Source organism: Columba livia, chromosome 5, assembly GCF_036013475.1.
Source record: "Columba livia isolate bColLiv1 breed racing homer chromosome 5, bColLiv1.pat.W.v2, whole genome shotgun sequence".
NCBI classification, from domain to species: domain Eukaryota; kingdom Metazoa; phylum Chordata; class Aves; order Columbiformes; family Columbidae; genus Columba; species Columba livia.
Window position 1 is genome coordinate 64,965,586 of NC_088606.1, and position 25,280 is coordinate 64,990,865.

General features: G+C 41.0%; 1 protein-coding gene across 9 annotated transcripts in view; it reads right to left on the reverse strand.

The window, feature by feature from the left end:
• The window catches only part of NAV2 (neuron navigator 2), a 372,685-nt gene that overhangs the window by 36,260 nt on the left and 311,145 nt on the right, over positions 1-25,280 (reverse strand). For 7 of the 9 annotated variants that reach the window (XM_065065515.1, XM_065065517.1, XM_065065510.1 and 4 more), the window contains 7 exons: positions 16,492-16,630; positions 11,239-11,530; positions 9,614-10,316; positions 5,218-5,685; positions 4,169-4,234; positions 2,866-2,910; positions 558-718 (listed from right to left, as the gene is read on the reverse strand). In XM_065065515.1, coding sequence (XP_064921587.1) covers positions 558-718; positions 2,866-2,910; positions 4,169-4,234; positions 5,218-5,685; positions 9,614-10,316; positions 11,239-11,530; positions 16,492-16,630 — 1,874 coding nt within the window. The remainder of the gene's footprint in view (positions 1-557; positions 719-2,865; positions 2,911-4,168; positions 4,235-5,217; positions 5,686-9,613; positions 10,317-11,238; positions 11,531-16,491; positions 16,631-25,280) is intronic. The other 2 variants (XM_065065511.1, XM_065065513.1) reach the window with 2 other exon arrangements.

Sequence of the window (25,280 nt, forward strand, 5' to 3'; positions counted from 1 at the left end):
GCAACGCTTTATGGATCCTGTCAAGCAACTTCTATTGTTTCCTTCATTTAAAAAGTGTTTACTTTTATCAGTGTAATTAAGTGAAGCAATGGTATTTTCTCTGACTGAGTTGTATGTATTATTTCAGTCTGAGCTTCACGCCATTTTCCAACAAACCACCTGAAAAATACATAACTTGAGCTGATTAGGGCTGTCAAATATATCAATTAATATGCTTGGATTTTAACTAACTTGGATTCTTTACTAAGCACGTAGGCAACATCTTAAGTCCTTTAAACACACCAATGTGTGATATTAATAACTCTGCTGCATAGCTCACTATTTAAACTGAGGTCTCTGATTACTCCTAGAGTAGTATTTTCAAAGAGTTATTGCAAGTATGCCACCTTTGGGCATACGAGATAATAATGCTAATTAGTCACACTCATTTTAATGAAAGTGCTTCCTGAGGATGAATGTGGGACTCGGACCAGCTGAAAGGAAATTAGATTGTGTCATATGCTACTCTCAAGACAAGCGATGTATTGCTATGATTATTCAAATGGATAATTATTCACCAAGCTGCGAGAAGTTAAATCTAGTTCCAGAGGGTGATGTTATGCTGGATCCAGATGAAAATGGAGAATTGCCAGCAGTGTCCTGAAGTCCTCCTGCTGAATGGGAGCGTAGCCATTCTTTGGCATCTTCTTGGTTACGGAGTTGGGAGGATGGAGTATACCTGCAAAAACACACCGTTTTTTCAAAATGAACTTTGTCACTTAATTAAAATTAAAAATCCCAAACAACTCAACCATGAAATGTCACAAGACTTGGGGAGGGAGAGAGGGAAAGATGGAAGAACTCTCATATGAAATGTAAAGATTAAAATTATATAAACCCATTACAATTCTGAATGAAGGAGCTGCTCCAAGCTGTTCTAAGCTCTTTCTAATTCATACTACCTCTGTTTGGGAAAAAAATCCCACAAACCCCTTTGCTACGGCTTCAGTAGTAACCAAATTACTAGAGAACAGCTATAGATAGAAGTCGTGCACTCTAGCACAAAATATGGCGTGTATTACACATGCATGATTTAGAAATAAAGCCACAATTGGGAAATCCTTTCCTTAGGTTATGCCAAAATTCTATCACTGTTTTACTATTTTGGTGCATTACTAAGCTTAGCTGGCTCTTTGTCATATTATAACCAAATTCAAGTCAACAAATCCATTATCAGATTTTTCAACATGTTGTGACCCAATAACTCCTATTCCAGAGACGTTCACCTAAAGGCCTGTGGAGGTGTATCCCATTTAGTTCAAAACTAATAGCCTTAAACCATCATAAAGGAGACTGTGTCCAGCCTTTTCTGAAGGCAAAGAAAATAGTGGAAACAGTGTCTATGCCAATATCAACGGCAAAACACCCGCTGACTTCAGCTTAAGCAAAGTTTTAAATCAGCTTCTCTATATGACTGAAAAACAGGTAATGTTATCACAGGTGTTACGTGAAATACGTGATAGGGCACAGGTATCAACAGAAAGAGCATCATGGAAACACTTATCTGCTGATGGATTTTATAGTCTTACACTACGCTATCTGCTTCTGAGAAATATTTATGACTTACTGGTCCTCCTTCCAAAAACTAAACACTTGGAGCCTATTATTAGGTGATATTATCTATTTAATTCATTAGATTCCCTCCAACTCAATACCCTAATGTAAGATATCACTTACTAAGACTATTTTAAATCAATGTGAACACTACAATAGTAGTGCAAAAACTCAAACTACTTTCAAAAAATACATTCATTCCTCTGCTTATGCCTCAACACTTAAGCAACAGTCCCTGACTATCTGCATCTCTTAAACTTTGCACATGTATCAGTTTAATAAGTGGCTTTGAACAGTCATTTTAACACAATAAGGATTTTTTTCTGCAGCATTAATACCTACCTCTTCAGCATTCAAATTTCAGTCTTAAGAGAGTCTTTATTCATTAGAGACACACTTGATAACCACAGAAACATTTTAAACAGAATACCATTTTAAGAAAGGCTTTTAGCACTTGGCTTCACAGGATAAAGCTGCTGTGAAGAACAGCGTGTGTAGCATAGAATAACCTGCAGCTGCAATTTCAAGGCATCAACTCAGTGATCCTGCAAACTGCTTTAAGCAATTCCGAAGATGCAATTCTTAAAATTGTCTAAGATACCTTCTGTAAATTCTGTAACACATTAAGCATTTAATTAACAGACCTCATGTCGATTATCTTGCTAGAACTGCATGTATCAAAGGAAAAATCTTTTTTGGTGCAGTTTTTTTATGTTATAAAAATGACAACCTTAGAGATATACAAAATGTATGAGAAGACAATAGACAAAAGTTTGTTTTGGGATTATTTTTCCTCTTTTCTAGAAGAGAAAAAGTTATCTCCACGGGCTCTATATGTTTACATATTATTATGCAAATATCTTTTTAAATTAGCATGTCCAATCTCATCCTAAAAGGTTGATATTGAAAATCCTTTCTATTTGTATATCAACACCAAGCTTCCCGGGGTGAAAAAAGATCTCAAGTCATTGCATGTACTAGCCATACAAGCTGCAAAATTATTGTTTTCATGTCAAGCCCACTGATGGTTTAGGAGATGCTTTCAGCAATTCAGCCAGCAAAAGCCACAGTTCTTGCTCAAGCGGAGAAGCCACTGGATGAAAAAAAGCACAGCGGTCAATGGCCATCTTGAGGATTAAAGAAAAGAAAGAAAAGAATAATATTGTTGCCACCTCTTGCAAACTGCGACCATCACCACCAGCCACAACAGAAACACAAAGCAAACTCCAAAGCCACAACAAAAGCCGTTAAACCGTGTGGAAACACCAATACCTGAGTCCCTTCTTAGGCAAAGTGTTCCTATCAAGATGTGGGTCGCTGCAGAAAAGTTAAAAGAAAAGAACTTCAGAGAAGAACAAAAGGGAAGAATAAGATCAGGACGAAGAAGGACGTACAAACATCTGCATCACCTTTTCGGAGGAAAAGGTGTCGGGACCTTCCTACAGAAACATGCAGAAACCTCCTTACCCAGGTGTGGATTTGCACCAACATGCATCTGGTACCATGCCATGAATCTCACATCTGTTCACAACGTGGTTTTGCTATTTCTCCTACCCACAATGAACAAAAAATGTCTCTTTAAATGTCAAGTAGATGCTTAAAATTATGCTTTTCAGCAGGCGCGAGGCAGACTGTTTGTGAAAACTGATGAGAATCTTCAAGTCTAAACCACTTTCCCATCATTTCTTTCAGCAGACACCATTTTTGGAATGCAGCTAATTACTGTTATGCAGCTGCAATGTGTAGCATTAAAAGTATTGGGTCCCGACTGTTTAAATTTTCAAATCTTAGCTTAAATTCCATTAGCAAAGTAAAATAAATGTATTAGCCATCCAAAACCCAAATATTTAAGTCTATGTTTTTACAACTGATGAACTTGTAACTGAACAGAGTCTGTTAATTTGATTTTAAAGAAAATACCCATGTGCTTAAATTAATTAATTTAACGACAATCCATGTAACTAAATTACAGCACGGGAGTGACTAAAATTACAGCAGTGAGCAAAAGTGAGCTAGAATGTTTAGATTTGGGTCATCTTTTCCCAACTTTTGCATTCACTTTTACAAAGACGGCTGTACCCAAGTCCCCGCAAGACACTCACAAGCCAAACTGCAATCTAAGACGGACGACACTGAATGACACGGGGACTTCACGACAAAAAGGACAGGCCTGGAAGGCAGTGGGAAAAGCAGCATGCCAGAGGGATGCTGAAATGCAAGTGAGAGTTTACATTGGTAGCAAAAAAAAAAAAGGCAAGATTTTCAAATTGCCCTTTGGCAAAGAAACAAGGGGTGAAAAAAAAATACCCCTTCACACCAAACGATGTTCCAGTAACAAGAGCAACACCAAAAACATGCCAACTCTGCCGTATGCCGTTCTCCAGATTGATTTCGGCAGATTGATGGGGTGTTTGAGGGGACTCTCACTGGCATGTCTTAGTGTCAGTTCACACCTGAACGATGAACACAGCAGAGGACTCAATTGAGCACAGTCTGTCACAAAACAATTTGCTTCACCGAGATGGGCAACAAAACCTACAGCCTTGTGCGCACTCCTGTCCTGAGACAGCATTACCTGTCCTGCCTCCTGGGCAAAGTATTGCGGCAGAATTTGGGGCTAGCGGCGGGGGAAGAAAGAGGGCTAGAAGAATCAGTCCAACAAGACACAAAACAAGAGAAGGAATATTAGAATGAAAAGAGGAGAGAACAGAAAGGAGTTATAATAAAACACAAACAGAAACCCAAACATTATATTCAGTGGTAATTCTCTCCATTGAGATGCAACTCCAAAAATTTTGCGACATGACTGCAGAATTACACATCAGGATAAAGCTGATTTCCTAGGCTTGCAAGGGTACTACTGCAGGTCATTGTCTGGTTTATCCCAATGTTAGCTCAAGGTGCTGTTAATGCAGTTCTGACGCTGAAAAATCCGTCCTCTTCCCTCCTCCCTGCTCCGTCTGTTGCCAGCTCCTGCTCTGTCCACACAGACACTGATGGATCTCATTGTGTAAGGAACAATACAATTCAGGTGATCATTCTTCAGTTGGATCCATCTCCCAGTTGGGTTCCCTAAGCATCCACATGAATGCCTGTCCCAAAACATTGTGGGGAGCAGCTGGAGATGGGACAGGGCAGCAGGGAGAGGCCAAGGAGGGATCAAGTGAGCAGGGAGACCAGGACGTCTCTTTTCAGCATGACACCCAGTTTAAAAGCTTGTCAAATGTTATAAACAAGAAGTTTAATGAGAAACAGTTGGTTTCTCACATCAAAATTGTACTAATGATAGAGGGTTTTTTTGAATATCACTATCAGATCAACTAACAGGAGATCTTTGGAAGGACAACATATAAAATTCAAACATTAGGTATACTATGGTAGCAAGAAATGTTGTCATGTTGGCTACCACAGCAAATTAAAAGCCTCACCCAAACCCACTGTCTTGCTATGAATTTGGCTCCTTGCCTGGAACAGCTTCTTTGTATGTTCTAGTAACACCATTCTGTATTATCTTGCAAGAAGCACAACTTGATCTGCATCTGCAGCGTCGGCTACTGCTGCCAGGACTTCATTCACGTTTGAGATACATAAAGCCTAATGGAAATGAGAGAAAAATCTACTAACCTTTCAGACAACGTAGTCTTAACACTGTTGGTTCGGACAAAGGGAGTCAGAGAATCATCTTTAGAGGCTGGAATCAAGCCAGTGGAGGAGTTGTGGCTCAGCCCGCCTCCACTGCTCAGAGAGATATCGATGGACTCGCAGCTGGTGTGAAGGCTGCTGACGGACTGATACCCAATGCCATCCTTGCTGACAGCAGAAGAGCTGCTGGCGTTGGTGCCCCACGTTAAACTGTTGGAAGGAGCCGAATGCGCTGAACTGGGACTAGAAGCTAGTGGAGACTGGTTCATATCGGGGTTTTTACTATACAGAGGGCTGCTGCCCCCACTGCTCAGCATCCCACTGCCAGATGGTGAATCCAGGTTACCCTGCTGGTTCATAGTGGCGTGAGGATTGGAGATGACTACTGAGTTTTTCATATTTTCGGCTGTTGTGATGGGAACTTGTTTATTAGGCTTGCCACCGAAAAGTCTGTAAAAAAAAGACAACGTGAAAAATACATAAGATGGAATATTAAATGCAATGATACTTTTTATCTAGAACATACATCTTCTTAGCTTCAGAAAACCAACATTAAGTAAATGATGCTAGATTGGACGTAACTATAAAATTATGAATCTCCTTGTGTTCACTCCGCCTTCAATTAAGCCCAGAGACAATTATGATAGCTTCAAATCTGTCTTAGGTGTGTCTTCTCTGAATTATCAAACACTACTTTCACAAAGCTAAAATACAGCTTCAAAGAACTAAAATACAGCCATATCGTCCTCTGCTCCTTAAGGAAAAAGGGTATCAGAGAAACACTGCACTGATTAATCTAAGGTGTGGAATATTAGAGATTGAAAGCTAGTCATCCAGGTAAATTCAGTGCAAATCACTGAATGATCTGCATAGAACCAGCTTTTGCTGGGATGTAACAGGAAGAAAGTATTTCCTGGCATCAAATGTAGGTCTGTCTCATTTCAGGAGCCAAGCTGGCTGAAAACTATTTTCTTGGAGTGTAGAATGAAATTTCACCTGGTTTGGCATCTGGAACTGGCTCAGTAAAAGACTGAGTGGCAGAACTAATGCAAGAGAGGGGACACAACAGTGTGGTTGGAGGGGATGACTGCAGCTTCTCCAACAACTGCACCACCAATGAAGTGGACACTTCGGTTCCCTCATTAACAGCTGACAGAAAAAGTTCTCCAAAGCGCACAAGTGTCTTAGGAGTAAATATGCTTATAACCAGACTATCAATCATTCTAAAACTGATCCTCAAAATTATGGAGGAAATGTAGCTTTTGACTCTTGCTTCAAACATCCACCTCAAGGTGTTGCTTCTGTTTCTGCCACTTAGCTCCTGTCACCGCCTTTGGAACTTCAGTGTTCCTCACAGATAACGATATGGATTTGCTTTTTTCTTATCAAAAGTGTGGCATATTGGGGACGAAATCTTTCCAAGCGGGTGTCTATCAGATTGTAGTCCTCAGAATAGAGGACTACAGCACTTCTATACAAGAGCTCCTGAAGACTTTTGAGTGGCTATGCACCAAGCAGAACTTCCTCTGCTTTTGATTACGTCCAGGTTGTCTGTACAACACATGCACACCAAGTCGCTTTGCCCAACACCTCCCAGAAGCACAGGTTGTGTAATATATCTGGGCACCCACACGTGCAATAAGTGCAGTGATGCCCAGGTGCTGCCTGCAGCTCCAGGGTACCTGTGCAAGATGCCTGAACAGGTTTCAGCTGGGTGGCTGCTGTTGCATACTTGCCACAAAGCACCTGGACGACACTGCTGGATCAGGCTGAGATGCTCATCTACACCTATCTCATAATCCAGTAATCCTCTGTACCATGATCCTCTCAGCACCTGGTGTAGACATTCACAAACCAGCACAGATCTGGCAAATTCGGTTCACCTGGACACCACACCTCACTGATTAGGAGACGCTGGCTTAGACAAGTCAGTCTGAATGAGAAAACCCATTCCTGTTTGGATTTAGAGACACATAGAGTCTAGACTTTATTTAGAATAGATGCTATTAGAGGGAATATGAAGAAAAATGTCAAATCATACTCCTATGATACAAGGCAGCAATACCACCTTAGGCTATTCCTGTTCCTATGCCATTGCACACCACCACTTCAGTTGTACCAGGGGAACTGTAATCTTAAAGATAGGATCCTATAGTTTTAAAACAACCCAACCGCCCACGCAACCATCTTAAAAGCTACACAGTCTTTCCCAAGCTGTTTCACAGCACCGCTAATACAACTGAAAGGCTGCTGTGCTGTGGCACAAACAGAAACGTGTTGCTGCCAAAGGCAATGTCTGGTGGAACCACAATGTCATAACAAGCACCTTCAGGAGAGGACGCAGTCTGGAGAGTGTTCCTTTCAGTCCAACCCAGCAAGACAGTCACATCAATCCAGAGATTAACTCTGGCAACACATCCCCTCCAAGGAAGGACATCCCCTCCAAGGAAGGACATCCTCTCCAAGGAAGGACATCCCCTCCAAGGAAGGACATCTTTTTGCTCCTATTGTTGACATATCTGAGCTGTTTCTTGGGTCATGCACATCTCTCTTTAACCAAAAAGCAGCATATTATTCACTGCAAAGCATGAAGACCCAATTTAATAAAAAAAAATGTATCAAGATAAAATGATGGTTTCGCTTAAGGGACATGGCAGATACCATAATACTGGAGCTAAAGGGAATACTGAGAAAAAAACAGACAGGGATGGGCCTCATGGCAGAATTATAGGATTTCACTGTTTATGGTAGCATAGAAGTTATGTAAGTTTGCAGACTTGCAGTTAAATCTGCATCATTACAACGGTACGGGTTCTAATTTATTGTATAATATTAAACAATTACAGGGCCAAGGGGAAATATGCAAGAAACATATACAACTCATCTCAATTTACTATAAAAATTAAGCCGAAAATCTTCTTAATTTTCATTCTAGAAATAAGCAGATGAGGCCAAATTCAACTCTGATGCATTTCAATACTTGACTATTTAGACAATCTAGTGAAAATTCAACAGTGAAACTGTAAGTCAAATAAGGGAAACAGTGAAATGGAGCCTCAGTGCCTTCTCTTTGAAGTGTCATGTATTTCTAATGTACTGCTTCAATTAACATGGCTTGCAATGTGGCTTATAGTAACAAAAAAAATTCCAATCAAATTTCAAGATTAATGTGCCTGAGGCTTGCAACACTGAAAATTTACATTTCTCATGGGCTACACTATTAAAATGAACGGTCTAATGGAGTTTTTCTTATTAAGTAACCATTGATGAAAATCAAATGTTCCAAAGGAAATGGCTTATCGAATGATAAACAGGAATAATATACAGGGAGTGTCTTGAATTATCCTGACATAGGTTCTTCAAATAAAACCACCCATCTAAAAAATTAAACAATTTACAATTTTTTACAGCTTTAGCCTAAGCTGCCGTCACAGCCATTATGCTTGCGCTGGAGCCTCAGATGGAATGTGGCTTTCTCACATCACTGGAAGCAGGATGATGTAGCATAATTGTATGGGTATTATGGGCGTCAAGACAAAATGAGATGCAAAACACCGAAACTTGAAACAGACAAGCTACTCAATGTCAAATTAAATTGAAAAATAATACTAATGAAACTTGTCACCAATATCAAAGCTTTGATGCACACTGCATCAACAAATCAGTTCCTGACCAACTCAATATCGTTAAAAGCATGTGTGGAGCAGTGGTGGAGAAACAGAAGACAGGTAAGATATTTGTTTAAAGAAGATATATTAAAATAAGAAAATTCATCCCAGTTTGGACAGTAAGTTTACCTAGGGTTTTTCTACACAGTCAAACAACCTGATGTTATGAGTCTCAGAACACACAGGTCTAATCCACACAACTAAAAGATCGGTTTGGGTTTGGCATGTGAGTCTAAGTGTGGTAAGTCAAATTATGCATCTGTCATAATGAAAATCTGCAATAACCCTCCTGTTGTCAGTTTAGAATTTGATCCATCCCTGGGAGTATTTCCAGGTTTGATACACATACATTAGTGCAAGAATTCTCTAGTAACCTTCAGGTAAGAAAACTTTTATTCCTGTGATATCTGCACGGATAAGGCCTTTGGGTATGATTTTTGTAACAAAGAGACTCATATTACAATTGCCAAACTTTCTGCCAGACCGTTATTTTCTTCCAAATGTTAAATTTTTACTGCTGCCACGTGACGTACTGAGCATTTACAACACTGGCCAACCTGTTCATGCGGAATTAAATGTAAATACAAAGACCTTGATGTAGGACACTAGATAGTAAGTGCTCCACAAAACACAGCCAGGCCTGGCTTGAAGAGTCCTGGTCATTCAGCTCCGACTAACATCATCGCACGATCAACGGATTTATTGCCTACCTGCGCAAAGTGGGAGAGGCCACATCGGGGTACTTGGCTCCTTGCTGGTGGGTACTTGGGGCTCCGCTAGCAGCAGTCTGTGATGCAGGGTTCACTTTAACAGAATTACATGAGGCCACGCTTTCGTTGTCAGACGAAATCCCTTTCTCTTTATCAGTCTGGTTGACTAATCCTGGCAGAGAGCTCCCAAGGATTACCTTGGCAGGCTCTCTCATTTTAGGGACAGGCAACCCAGCTGACTTGCTGCTTACATTGGAGTCTATGCTACTTGTGCTAGATCTATTCCCAGCTCCACTTCTGCTACTGGATTTACTGGGACGGGGTAAACTACGGTACTGAAGATTAGTTCGGGCACTAAGTGCTAAGTAGCCATCATCCTGGTTCTGTGAGCCATCAACACTAGTCTTCCGACCAGTGGTCCTACCCATGAGTCCAGATGACTTTGGGATTTTTCCCAGGGTAGCCGATCTACTGGTGATAGTTGCCCCACTGGCAGTGATTATAGTCATGCCTACGGCTGACCCGCTCTGTTTCTTAAATCCAAATGTATTAGCATTAGCAGCAGTTGTTCTAGAGTTACTCGTGGGAAGCTTTTTGGATTCATCACCACTGCTGCGTCCTGCATCTGATGGGGAACGTTTAACATGTCCAGCTTTAGGAGATAGTCTACCCTTTTCTGATACCTTGGCGTCATCAGTTTTCCCTACAAAAATAGAAAAAGAATTCTAATATTTAATGACTCGAAAACATCAAGCAAATGATGAAACTCAAAGCAGCATGAAAAGCAAAAGCGTGTTAGCCACCGGAGTGTGGTTAGAAGTTATGAACTAGTCTGCACTGGACTTACATGCCACTCTAGTGACTTACACATGCAGACTCGCCAGAGAAAGTATGTGGTGTTTGCCCTTGAGAATATGAAAAGCAGAACAGTCTTATGTAATTATGACAGATAGGAAAAAAACCATGTTTCCCTCTGTAGCTGCCACATATTGATCCTTTTTTATCGTTAGACAGAAGTTGTGTTAGACCATTAGTACAATTTTCCTAAAACGCATTGCTCAAGAAAGCATCCAACTTCCACTTTTTCATGTACAATTGTATACACAACCAGATAAGAGGAGAGATATTAATTTATATTACTTGGTTATGCAAAATCAAGGCAATTTTCATTCACACATCTGCAAGTGCTAAAATTGCTAAATACATTTATAAAAAAATCCAGAACTTAAGAGTGTTTAGTATAAATTAACATGCTAGTTTAGTATTGGGGGTGGGGGGAATCTCCTAAACCACATGTACTTTATATTCTTAAAGTTAACCATGACTTCAAAAGCTGAAGTTATATTATTTATTTTTCATATGGCAAGATTGTGTCAAATAAATAGCTTGGCTTAAGACCAGAGTTGTCAGGAAAACACCTTTCATGGTGTACTAATCCAAAATATGCATTTTCAAATGAACAGAAGTAGAAATGCAGACATACGAGATGCTGCATAGCCTAAAACAATACCTAAAAATAAAGACAGGATTACCTGAAGTTCAGGTTCTGCCTCTGGAAAGTATTTAAACTGCTTTCATACCGAACACACTTTTTGGCTTGTTTACATCTTTACACCTTTTCTCACCTGTTCCAGGTGTCTTTAATGTGCCTGAGGTGGTTGAAGGTTTAGTCCTTGGTGTGGTGATGCCAACCTGAGCTGACATGCCCCGTCGCCAGGAGCCCGTCTGCGAAATAACAGTGTTCTTCCTACCAGAAGTGCTCTTATCAGATTCATCCGACACATCAGAGGGATTCCGCCTCCATTTAGATCCTGGCTCCATTTTTATGCCGCTATCGGATCCTCCGTCTGATTTCTTGACTTCATCACCGGACCACAAGGAATTCCGCTCGACCTGGGAATGCTTCTCTGCATCAGTCTAGGACAGATAAGCAATTGTAATACAACCTTCAGAGCGAGCCTTTCTTTTAACAAGCTTCACAAATGGGAACCGTCAAAATGATTAATAAACTCAGCAGTCACCTCTGAGTACCAACAAACATAATATGCCTTTGAGAAAGAAATGCCACAACAAGAAATGAACCCCAGCAATGACATTTCTTAAAAATATGCTAGGGGAAAAAAAATACAAAAAACATAACAGTCGTGCGCCTTAGAATGAAAAAAAGAAAAAAAAGGTGGAAAAAAAAGCACTTGATTTATAAAGGACATATTCAGCTCCATGACATTTATAATCCTCCTTCTCGAATTTCTGACGAACCCTTTTACTGTAAAGCCAAAGGAACGTTTCAAACCTGTGCAGCCAGCTATCCTTTGTTCTTGCTGCTTTGCTATCTCTTGTCTGGCAATCTGATCTCCAGAGCATAACGAAGCAGCTTTTTGAACAGATCTGAAGATGTAGAATGCTGTTCATTCTAATCCAACATATTAGGAGGACACCCAAGAACTGAAGAAAAATAAATCCCCAACAACTTTCTAACGATACTCAGGTCTGACTTAAATACACAAATTACATTTGTTTTTAATTTATACTCAACACCTACAAACGGTTTTTCCCTATTCCTTGTACAGAATGATTGTGCTGACAGTCTTTTATGGATAATTTTGCAAAGATCAACACAAAATACAGAATTTTCTCATTAGCAAGTCTCTTCCAAATTCTCAGAGATGCTTGAATTAAATCTCATACCTTATACATATAATATATTCCCAATATATTAGTGGTTTCTATTGTTGATGATTACTCTTGCAGAATTCTACTCCTGCCAAATGCAGCTGATTAATTTGGGCAAATTTTGCAACACCAATCATTGTTGAGGCGTTCTCCAACCATCACAGTATCATGAAAGGGTCTGCCCATTTAACAGTGCATTATGAAGCTCCCAAGGAAAAGCTGGTGAATTTTGGCAAGATGTTGGGTGCCACCTCTTCCTTGCAGCCTCACTAGAAAATGAATGTACTCAGTACCTGTGCAGCAGTTGAACGGTAATACCACTTAAAAGTTAATTATTTTAAATGCCCCAAAGCATTAAGGCGCACAACCTTTTACTCCCTTTGGATAACCAGAAAAGCATAGCAGAAGAAAGGAAAGGATGCATGATCATTTACCACACTTTCATCAAAAATGCTTTATTTTATTTGCAAGTTCCTAAAGTACGTTTCAAGTTTATGACTTTTATTTGCTTGCCAGATCACACCATTAATATTAAAGCATCTATGGGGGTTGTGGTTTAATTTCCTCTGCTTTTTACTGTAATTACCTTTTTTTTTTTTTTTCTTTTTAAGCCTGAAAAACGAGTCTAAGCAATGAGCATGTGAAAGCTGACACCACACATCATCATAATGATCTTCCTTCAGTCACGAGAAATAGTTAGGGCCTGGGTTATTTGTCTGCATATCGAGCCATTAGATTATGAAGCGTTTACTGAATTACAGATTTAGATATTGTTTTCTTGTACTTTCCTCGTGCTATGCAAATGTTGTTTCCCTGCTTCTCCATTCAAAGAGAGCAACTCAGCACAAGGTTTGGGGATGGTTCCCTTTCTATTTACGACCCTTGGTAGGTGTGTAATAAATTACAGCGCTACTGTCTTTGTGTCCTGTGTTTCTTTAAAATCATCATTTCATGTAAATTTACAGACCTTGGAAAAAAGCACAGGCAAGAAGTAACAAATAATCAATGAACAAAACCATATCATCATCCCTCACATGCTCTCATTGTTACCGTGCTTCAAGTACCTCATCTGGAATTGCTTATTTACACTGTTAGCGTTCAAGAAATACATCAATTTGCTAATAAAGGGCTTATTCTAGTTTTGGTTGACTACGGAATATTCCTGTACCTTTTACGTTCCCTCCCTTCACACGTGTAAGAATAACGCAGTCTCAAAAGAGAGAACAGCACTACAAGAAGTCCTCTACCTTTGCTCTCTTCCATTTCATTCCACCGCTACACTCATGGCCAAAGTTTTTCTGTAGGCTTTGAAATGCTGCAACATCCACCCTTGGAGCCCTCCGGCCAGAGACGTTTCTGTTTAACAGTAAACACTGAGAACAGCACAGAAACATGACTAAGGAATCAAAACCAAAACAGGGTGAAACTTCGGGATTGCAGCTGAAACCCCACCTGCCCGAAAGGCCTGGAGTGGGTGAAAGTGGAAATGTTGTTTGCTGGAGGTCATGGCGAGACGTGGCGAGCACATCTGGGAGCAAGCTCTGCCATCCTGCTGAGCTGGGAGTAGCAGTAACCAGCACGATTTCACAATTTATTCCTCCAGTTTTGGAAATCGACTCATGCAGCTGTGAGCAGATGAAACGCATCCTTGCTCCAATTAAACTGAGAAGTCATCTTGATGCAACAGCTTAAAGATGCTGCTGTTATCTATTGAGAGGAAATATGTCTTTTCCTTTCCATCTTCAGATCTTTTTAGCACTATGTGAACAAGATTATTACTTGATCTCTTCCATCTTATTTCAGTTAAATAAGTTATTTTCAAATGTCCACCAGGTCTTAAATTTCTCCTTAAAAATACGTGCATGACGTGGCTTCAAAGGCAGCTCTGTATTAAAAGGTAACTTATCTAAATCTGCGAGATATCAGAGAGAAATACAAGGGCCCCAAAAGCAGTATGGCTTTTGTGGTTCGGCACTTGGCACAATCAGAGCAAGACACGGGAACGTGGTAAGGCAAATTCTGGTTCCAATCACCGACCTGTTCAGAACCAACTTGCAAACATCCTTACAGAATTGTTACAAAAAGGGGCTACAACAATGAATGCTTATGGAGTTAATATAATATCTTTAAGTCCTGCTTCTCAAAGACAGAGAAACTACCGCTTCTGGAGTATGGGGTACCCAGCAGCTCTGAAAAATCTATTTCTTAGCAGAGACCTTTTTCCTACCATGTCTTCTTCCTTTACAGAGATGATTCTGCCTAAGTTACTGATTTTATCAGCAGACACTGGCATGTCAGGGCTCTCTCCCTTTGATGTTGCTGTATTATTTGGACACCCAGTTGCACATGTATTAGCTTCAAGCTCCCTCTTTAATTAGCTGAAATCCAGCTTCTCTACCACCTCAAAAAGACGTGGTAGAATCACAGCAGCTTAAAAGTTAACTGCTACTATTAAGGAGAACCAAAGCAGTGGATACCCTGAGAAGAAAAGTCCACATCCCTCTGCAGATGTCTGCCAGTCCTTTGTGGTTCACCACAAGGGGGAATGCAAACCTGGGCACAGACCTTCATACAATACCTCCAGGTAACACAGAAAATATATATATATATATGGATATATATTAGTCACTGTTTCATGAGCTGTGAGGTCTACTTTGGGCAGAAAAAAAATCAACCCTGCAAGCTATGCTTGGTTCCATCACTCCAAGTTATTTTCACTCCCTTGGTTGAGAAGATTAGGATATTCCATTCAAATGAAAACAAAATATTTTATGGATATGATTTGCAGATAACAGTAATATCTAGAATAAATACTGTCAGCCATGAAAAATGAGGAGAGAAGCAGGTCACGGACACTAAAAAATCTGCAAACGCAACTTGTAGTGACTGTGCTCTACTGTCTGCACAACCTTCAGCTGCTTTTCTTCTGGTGTAGGTCTGCACCCTCTTGGATGCTGTAAGCATTGTGGAGGAGGAAGAGGAGTTCGTCAACACAGATTTCGATCTCTCAGAGGTGTTTCCAAGAATCTGATCCATCAGAAGACAGAAGTCAAATGAGTTTCTATTTTTTTTCCTTGGTTAATGTTTAGTCACGTCTCCCTTTCTCTTTTTTCTTTTCCTTCAATAGTATTACAATGTTGAGACAGGAACAATTGTCAAAAAGTACTTCTAGTTGTCTACGTTACTCTGTTACATACCGAAAAACACAGTTCATAGATCTTAACTCAACTTGTATGGGACTTGTATTAGCAGTTTCGAGCACACATGCAATCGCTGATACACAACCAGAGGCTAACTGGAAATCTTTAATGTAGGCTCAAATATGCACTTCGTGGCAAGGGAACAAAGAGTAATATATGCTTGCACCACAGTCCTGTAGGCAGAGTTACACTTCACAGCAACCACACGGCTACATTAAAACTGATGTTAAAACCAGATTTAGGGTCCGGTCATGAAAAAGAGAGGAAAGAAACATGGGAAAAGGTCACAGCGACATCCCTTTCACACAACACCTGAGTCCCCCGAGCAGGTGGGTGTAAAAAGAACAAAGCTTGGCTTCTTACTCCCCCACTTTTCCAAATCAAATTCTATACATTTGGAGGAAAAAAAAAAAAACAGTTTATATTACTGCAAATCTCTGTACTATGCAGTTTAATTGATGAGTGTAAAACTGCTCGATACCTTCACTTGTTATACCCTCTTTGGCTGTGTGATGTCTGAGAACAAAACATACATGTAGGCTGCTTGTGGGCATAAAATTTGCCCTCCTAGGAAATGCTGCCAAAAATAGAAAGTCTACAGTAACACACAGCTCTGGAAGCTTAAAAAAAATTATTTAATTTGCCTAGCATGCTTATATTTCTGATGGAAGTGTAAATAATCTTCGCACCTTCATGTTGACTTAATTGAATTCTATTATTCAAGAAAAAACATAATACTTTTTCTAGAGCTATAAAAGAAATCACATCTACTGATCATGTTTTCTGTACAGCAGTGCCACCAGCAAGGCAGAACGAATTCCATGCACAAAGGAAATATGAATAAATGCCGCATACGATAAGGTGGTTACTATTGCTTGACATTGCCCTTTCACTGACACCCTCTGTAGTGAAGGTTGTGTGCTCAAGTTCACCCAACTTAATTATACCTATTGCACAGAGAAAAGAATAAATATCAATGTTACTTGTTTAAACTAGAAATCTTACCTGTGCATCTATGTTTTTGCGGGAGGAGGCAGGTGTGTTGGCGTAGGAGCTGATAGAGGAGCTGGTGTTAATGTCATCGGTACTGAGATTATCTATGGTGTCACTGATACCACTGCTGACAGAGCTGCTGTCATCCCAGCTGGAGGAAAAAACAACAAAGGTAGAAAACAAGGGTCAAAAGACAACACCTCATTCAAAAGGAGAAGTATTATTTCTATGAGCCTTATCCTACCTGCGATTGCCAAATTAAAATTGTACGCTCATTTTCCTAACCTACCTTCATTGCACTTCCAAGTCTAAATTCGTACAGCTCATTGACTATCTGATTGTCACACAGCCATGATGAGGGGTCTGGAGCATCTTTCTTACGAAGAAAGACTAAGAGATCTGGGGCTGTTCAGCCTGGAGAAGAGAAGCTGAGAGGGGATCTCATCAATCTTGATAAATATCTCAAGGGTGGGTGTCAAGAGGATGGACCAGACTCTTTTCAGTGGTGCCCAATGACAGGATGAGGGACAACAGGCACAGACTGAAGCACAGGAGGTTCCATCTGAATATGAGGAGAAATGACTTTACTTTGAGGTGCCAGAGCCTGGAACAGGCTGCCCAGAGAGGCTGTGGAGTCTCCTTCTCTGAGACATTCAAAACCACCTGGGTACATTCCTGTGTGATCTGCTCTGGTGAACCTGCTTTAGCAGGTGGGTTGGACTGGATGATCTCCAGAGGTCCCTTCCAACCCCAACCATTCTGTGATTCTCTATTGGAAAGTTTAGTTGTACAAATGGTACATAACCCTGCCGAGCCACACAACACATCCTTTTCAAGGAGATCTATTAGCAGCTTAATACTCAGGACCACCATCTTCCATCATGTGACAGTTTCAATGTTTTCTAGTGAATGAGAAAGTCTAACTGGAAGTTTAGGATACAGAACGCACCCATAAAAAAAAAAAAAAGGGAAGCAATTTGAATGTTGGAACAGACAGAATCAAAATGATCTAAAAGTCAAGCCGGATGCTGCACTCCAAAAATGCCCGTAAAAATAAGCTGCTTAAGGAAGAGATTTATAAACTGGTTTACAAGTGCTCCATCTCCAAGAATAATAAAGCTTGGATTGAAGCACGGTCCTGGAAGTAGCTCTGCAAAGGTATTTCAGTCCACTGGTGGATAACTACTGCTGGAAATAAATAAGCACATATTTCATAGATCGTTAGTGAAAGCCAGCAGTAAAAGCCCATCTCCTGGCAGCTCTCTAGCTGTTTATCACCGCAGCCTCCGATTTTGGGAGCTCCAGACTCTCCTCCCTATTGCATTTCTCTTTGCTTTACAAACTTATAACAAAGAGATTGCAGTGAGTTTTTTGTCTTTAGAGTGGATGCCATTCACAACTTGATATACTAGATATTTAATATATGCATTTAAAATTGTAATTGAACTATGTAAAGAAAGGCAATCTCTATCTGGCTTCTTGAGTTTTCTTCACAGCTCCACCACTGACTTACTAAATAGCCTTACTATATAACCTTTGGCCACTTTGAAATGAAAAGCAATTCATTTTTCTAAGCATTACAAAACAGCTGCCCATATGGATTTTAACAATGCTTTCATAATTTTTAATTGCTTTTTGCTTACTTGGGAATATTTTGTTCATCCATATCTATGTAAGGCCTATCAGGGAACAGAGCACAGCTTAACCAGCAGCACAAGCACTGAACCACAAGAGGAGCAGTGGCCATGGGGACATGCTCCTCTGTGTGCTGCAGAAAGGGTTTTATTGCTCCCAGCTGCTCCTCGCTACCACTTTGTTCCCAGATACGGTCACCATCAATCTGACAGCACCCCGAGTTGTGCCAGTTCTCGCGGTATTGCCACCAACAAGACCAGCTGGGAAGCTCGGATCAACAGTTTTGGCGAGATGGATTCATTTTGTCCCTTCAGGAAATCTGGGAGTGCTCAGCCATGCTGCTCTGCTGGCAATGGACAGGGATGAAAAGGGATGGACAGGGACGGACAGGGATGAAAAGGGACATGGATGGACAGGGATGGATAGTGACAGGGTTGGACAGGGATGGAAAGAGATAGAATGAGATGGACAGGGACATGGATGAACAGGGATGGAAAGGGACAGGATGGATGGGGATGGATGGGGTGAAAATGGACAGGGATGGATGGGGATAGACAGGGATGAAAAGGGATGGGATGGATGGAGATGGATGGGGACAGGATGGATGGGGATGGACAGGGGTGAAAAGGGACAGGGATGGATGGGGATGGATGGGGATGAAAAGGGACAGGAATAGATGGAGATGGACGGGGACAGGATGGATGGGGATGGACAGGGATGAAAAGGGACAGGAATAGACAGAGATGGATGGGGACAGGATGGATGGGGATGGACAGGGATGAAAAGGGACGGGAATAGACAGAGATGGACGGGGACAGGATGGATGGGGATGGACAGGGACGAAAAGGGACAGGAATGGATGGGGATGGACAGGGACAGGACGGATGAGGATGGACAGGGGTGAAAAGGGACAGGGATGGATGGGGATGAAAAGGGACAGGAACGGATGGGGACAGTATGGATAGGGATGGACAGGGGTGAAAAGGGACAGGATGGATGGGGATGGACAGGGGTGAAAAGGGATAAAGAGGGATGAATATGGGTGAACAGGGATAGACAGGGACAGGCACTGGGACAAGCTGCTGACCCCTGCTGTGGGCTCCCCTTCACCGAGCCTCAAGTTGGCCCTTTATTTGGTGTCCTTCAACTTACAAAAACCCACTCCTGGCAGTTCTGATGGACGTCCTGGAGTGTCCCAGCTACTGGCAAGACCCTGCCTTTGCAAGAAGATTTTCCGAACACCATTGGATAAATCCACAAACACTCCAGCTCTCCTGATCAGAAAGAAATCTGTACTCTACAGTGCTGGTGATGCTACAATTTAAAGGTAAGATATATAGATATATATATATTTTCTTTTTTCTAGATTTGCCTTCACCTGGATATTTTTAGAAGGAATCTGCTGTAATACAAAATAGAAGTACCTGGTAAAACAAAATAAAACACCATACACAACGTGAGACCCATTGAGCCTGAGAAAGCCAGCCGGCCAGATTCGACACAACGGTTTTATTTACTGTTTTCCGAAATCTTCCTCAGCATAACTGAATGAAAGATGTGCTGACCATACAGAGAAACCCATGGAATCTAAAGGGAGGGGAGAAAAAAAACCCTATTTTTTCTCCTAGTACCTAGGATGGAAAAATTGAAAACTTGGGAAAGAAATGAAAGATTTCTTTGAAGCACCTTTTTTTTTTTTTAGAGTAAACAATTAAATATAATGCAAAATATTCAGAGTTATACTACTTCTAATTTTTGTTTTTTAAAACCAGGTCCTGTAACTCATATTCACTTGTATTTCAAAACCTATTACATAAAGCAATTACATTTCCTAGATTTTAGAAGTCTACAAATAAGGTTACAAAGCTGTTATTAAAATAACTGCATAAAAGAATATGCTCCTCATTTTCTCAAGTTTTGTGTAGCAATATTTCCTTTCTATTTCTGCATCTATAATGCAAGCATGATCATAATAATATCAGCAATACCAATGTTTTCCATATTTAACAGTTGCATTTACTTCTTATAGAGACAGGGCAACGGCCAAAAAAAACCCTCCCCAAACCCCCAAACAACAGAAAACCCAAATCCCTAACAATACTATTGTTTCGTGTGACTCATATTTCCATCTTGAATGAACAGAAACTTCTCCTTTCCAACCATTTGCCATTCTTAGACTATCACAGGACCCAGTTCATCAGCATCTAAAGAATGTGGCTCATGTTAATCATAGTTTTACTGGCATCAACCAGTCCTTGTTGACTTCATCAGGGCAATCTAAGGCATTACAGAAATATTTAATCGCCCTTCTGAACCGGGACACGTGCCTAAGGACAAAGGTACAAACATGCACCTGAATACATTGATGCTTGTGGCTTCCCTGTAAGTATTTTCTGGGCTTTAGGTCTTTTATGTTCTGATGCAAAGTACGAACGAGTCAAACTCTGTATTTTCAAGTTTACTAAACTAAAAGAGATCACCTATTCTGAGGTCCAAAGACAAATGTCTCGCGTCCTGGCTGCCAGAAGCTAAGCAACACAGCTGATCACAGAATCACAGAATGGTTTGGGTTGGAAGGGACCTTAAAAGTTGTCTCATTCCAACTCTGTGCCATGGGCAGGGACATCTTCAACCAGACCAGGCTGCTCAAAGTCCCGTCCAACCTGGGCTTGAACTGTTCCAGGGATGGGTCACCCACAACTTCTGATGACAGCAAGCAATGATATTGATGCATGTGGCTCTTCTGACAAGTTAAGAAGCTCCGCCAGCTACAACCAGCCATCTCACATTTAGCTTTATTTTAAAGAAATCACTTCAGTAAGGGTGGGAGGGCAGGAGGGGTCAGTCTCTAGCTAGAACAACAGGAGGTAAGAGAACAAGAAAACACATCTTAAGAAATTTAAAATGATTTTTTAAACCTACATAAATGATTATTGACGCTGGCCTTTGGAGTAACACTAGACATGGTTTTAATGCAAGTGAGACCAGCGTAGAACTCACTGAACTCTGTAAATTAGATATATGCCAATGCAAGCAACATTATGAGCACAGAACATATCCTGCTAAAAAGTAATGCAATTAAAGCACATATACTGTTTAAACTGCTGTCAATGACACAATACACTAAAAGCTCTTTGCCCCAAATAAGCCCATCACACCATATTTGGTGTAATATCCAACAATACTGGACACGTGGGCAAAACCTGCAGTTTCTCGAGAGGACAGCATCTGATAACAAATTGAGGTATCTCTATTTCACATTGTTCTTCAAACAACCCCAAGCCCTCCACATAAACTAGTTCACTTTTACCTTGATCCAGCGCCTTGATGGTTAAAGTCAAAAGCAAGGAAGCAGAATGGGGAATCTAACAGTCCTAATTAAGGTGTTCTTGGCTCCCAGAGCCAAGATAACATCTTTGTAATTTAGCTGGTGCAATTAATAATTTCTGATGTCAGCAAAAGTCTACTCAACCATAACCTGAAGCTGAAATGTTTGGGCTTTCCTTTCCCTATTTGATCAATCACCTGAAACTTTACTTTGATTACTGAAAATTACAAAAAAAAAAAAAAAAAAATTAAAAGTCTATTATATATTAAAATTATACAACCACACACTTAAAAACCATCGCTACCACAACCACTTAAAAACTCCCACAAAGCTGCCTCATCCCTATGAAACCAAGCACCCTGAGCACCCTCCTCTCCCCGCATCTCAACCTACTCATCCCTAAAGCAACTAAAAAACATTGTTACCACAGATCGCCCACGTACAGCACCAGGTCAACGACTCAAAGCTGCTTTTCCAAACAGGTTTGCAAAGCCGTTGGGCTCAGACTTGTATTTTTTTCCACAGTCTATCAGCACTTTTCCATCTTGCATAATCACCACGCACAGAATGGGCTTTTCTTTGTCAACTTGGACGGCACCAACCACCCTGCAATGCCCCCTCACTGCAGAGATCTTCCCCCTTTGCAAGTCCAAAGCAAAGGAGGCACTAAACCGCTTCTAAATAAAGCCATTGTTAGAGGCTGAAAATGCACCCTCCTCTATGGATGGGTGTGGATTTTAACTTCGCTGGATCTTTAGACAAAACCAAAATTACAACGAGCTGCTGAAAAATACATTTGCCCAAGACAAGGCCTTGGGGCTCTACAATATTTCAAGTGGAAACATGGTAATTACCCTCTTCTACCTAAAAAATTAACTGTTTATGAGTTGACGGGGGAACAAAAAGAAAGTCAAGGTGTAAAATGATTGAATCTTCACAGCGATTTTAAAGAATTAAAAGGAAAAATAAAAAAGCCAGTAAAATGTCACTGTGCTATAAGGCAAGATACTAAATACTGCAGTTTCCACTTTCCATTTTCTGGGATTTCCTACAATATTGACATCACTGTCTCAGAAATCCAAAAACCATACAGGGACCTTTGTATTGTTTTTCCCTTCTAATTGTTATGAAAAGTGACAAATAAGTGTTTGCAAAATAATGGATGGAAATTTACTTCTGTTGAAGTAATTGATGTATCTTCCATGGCTGTTATTTATCACCCACCTTTGTCTTCAGTTACTCTCTTTTTATTACACCTCATTATAGGCATTTTAAAATAAACCACCTTGTTTCTAACCAAAGATGGAGCCCAGGACAGAACTGTTACCCTGAAACACTTTCTAAAGCCAGACCATGAAAAGTGAAAAGTAAACCAGGCAAAATGAATATAGACCATTTCCAGCTCTTCTTTCTGGAGCAGAATCTCATCCTTTTAACGACTTTTATTTTTAATACAGAGTTAAACTGCAGTAACTGTGCTGTAAGCTATTCAGACCATTTTCATGTTTAGTGACTATATGGTTTACCACCAACAAGCTGAAATGTAGCTCGGTTTAGAATTCATTTAAGGTAAGGTTTCACGATTTACACTTAAAATACCTATTTGTAAAATATAATAACTCACAGAAGAAAACTAACAATTAGCGTTGAAAAAAGTTGGGTAAGAAAAGATTTGTAGAAGCTACAAAACTGCGCAAACTCTTTTAATTAAATCTTTTTTATATCAGTGCTGACAATCTTATAAAAATAACACTAGATTTTATTTTTTGCCTTAAAATCTGACCAGGAATTTGACCAAGCCACAGTCAATCTTCAAGTGAACACAACTGAGTGCACAGACATAGGAGGTGCTAAACCCAGCTAATCTCAGGGAGTTTCCCACTTGAAACACCCCAAAGCTTCATGAAAGTAATCTGATTTTATAGCGAAACTCGTTATCTCCTGCTCTAAAGCTGAAATTCCAATGGCAGCTTCTTCATCTGCACACATTTTGCTCAGAGATCTTCAGTCGTTCACCGTTTAGAGGCACTAAAGGCAGCAACGAGCACTGTATTCAGTTGTAAAATACCTGACTGGTGGAACTTGTTTTTTTGGCCACTGTTCACAACAAAGGTTCCTCTGGGATTGCAGAGCCTCGGGGGAAGGTGGGGAACCAGGGCAAGGCACTGCCCTCAACCCAAGTGCTGGAGGAACACAATCCCAGCTAGGTCTGAAAAATTTAGTGTAAAAAGCTCCAACCAGCTACCGACCCTTTTTTTTTTCCTGAACTCACAATCCACAAACTGTAATTTTGGGGGGTGTGTGTCCCCATTTACTGTTCTGCCTGAGGATTTACTCTGTTCATAAACCAGTTAATAGACCAGCCCTACATTGGGAACACAAAGCACCCCTGTGGCCAGTGGCACCTTCACCTCCCTGCTTTGAAGACCATAGGATTGATACTAATCCCTGATCATTTCTGTATGACTCCAGTGACTCCAAATTATTTGCACCCGTGAAAGCTGGAAAGGAAAATCAGTGTCTTCATACCACAATTAGGTCAGTGTTAAATCTTAAGTTATTATGTTACAAAACATGTTTTGTTTGTTATGCCTTTGTTCCCAAGACAGTGAGAAAAGGCTTCTAATGAAAGTCAAAACCCCTTGTTTACGTACAAAACTCCTGGTGCTCTCCAGAAAATAAATCCCTGAAGTGCACAGCTTGCTTGCAACAGCGATGAACTGAACAAATCCACAGCGGTCAAGCCAAAGCAGCTGTGGATGCTGCGATGGACCAGAGGTCAAGCCACAGCAGCTGGAGATGCTGCAATGGAGCAGAGATCAAGCCAAAGTGTCTGGAGATGCTGCGATGGAGCAGAGGTCAAGCCAAAGTGTCTGGAGATGCTGCGATGGAGCAGAGTTTCAAGCCAAAGTGTCTGGAGATGCTGCGATGGACCAGAGGTTGCACCAAAGCATCTGGAGATGCTGCGATGGACCAGAGGTCAAGCCAAAGTGTCTGGAGATGCTGCAATGGACAGTCCCAGATCCTTGCACGCCCCTGCAGTGAGGGACGGGGAGGAGTTCCCTGGCACAGATCCAGCTGTGGATCACCACTGCAATATGCCTTCTCATCCTGCTTGGCCAGGTCTCAGCCCAAACATCTCCCTCCTCCAGGCAGGCAGAGAAGTTGCCCTGGAGAGCTACCATAACCAAACAGCAGATTGTGCTTGTTTCCTTCCTCTGCCTTACTTAAAAGTCTATACTTTCTTGTCCCCTAAAAGCATATACCTTCAGGATCACATCACCTCTTCACACAAAGGCACTATTTAAGTTATGACTTAAAGAAGAGGCGGCACTTACTGAAAACACTGACGTGGTTTCTGACACCCGTCTCCCACCTGCACACTCCTCCAGCACTGGGCTGAGCTGGTGAGAGCTCAGCAGCTCACCAGAGGTTACTGGTACCTGGCCTCCTCCTTTGCCAAAATCCCCAAAACACAATAAAAACAGCCTTCAACACTAAGAAGAAAAATAATAGATTAGCTAAATTCATACAGGACTGACGTAACTAAAACGTCGAAGGAAAGGAATGAATGGTTGTATGGAAACAAAAATATGCAACAGGCATTTAAAGTCCCTGCTGCTGAGTGGGAAGACAGGACCCACCTGTCCCTGCGGCCACTTGTCCCCCAGCCAGGGTCACTCGCCCACCCACTCCTCCAGCACAAAGAGTCAACTGGGACCATTGGGCAGCCTCACCCAGGGGAAAAAGAGCCCAAACCTCCAGCATCTGGCAGGCAGAATATGGCTCCTTAATTTCCCAGTGTTGTTTTAATCCCTCCTGATGCTATAACTCCACT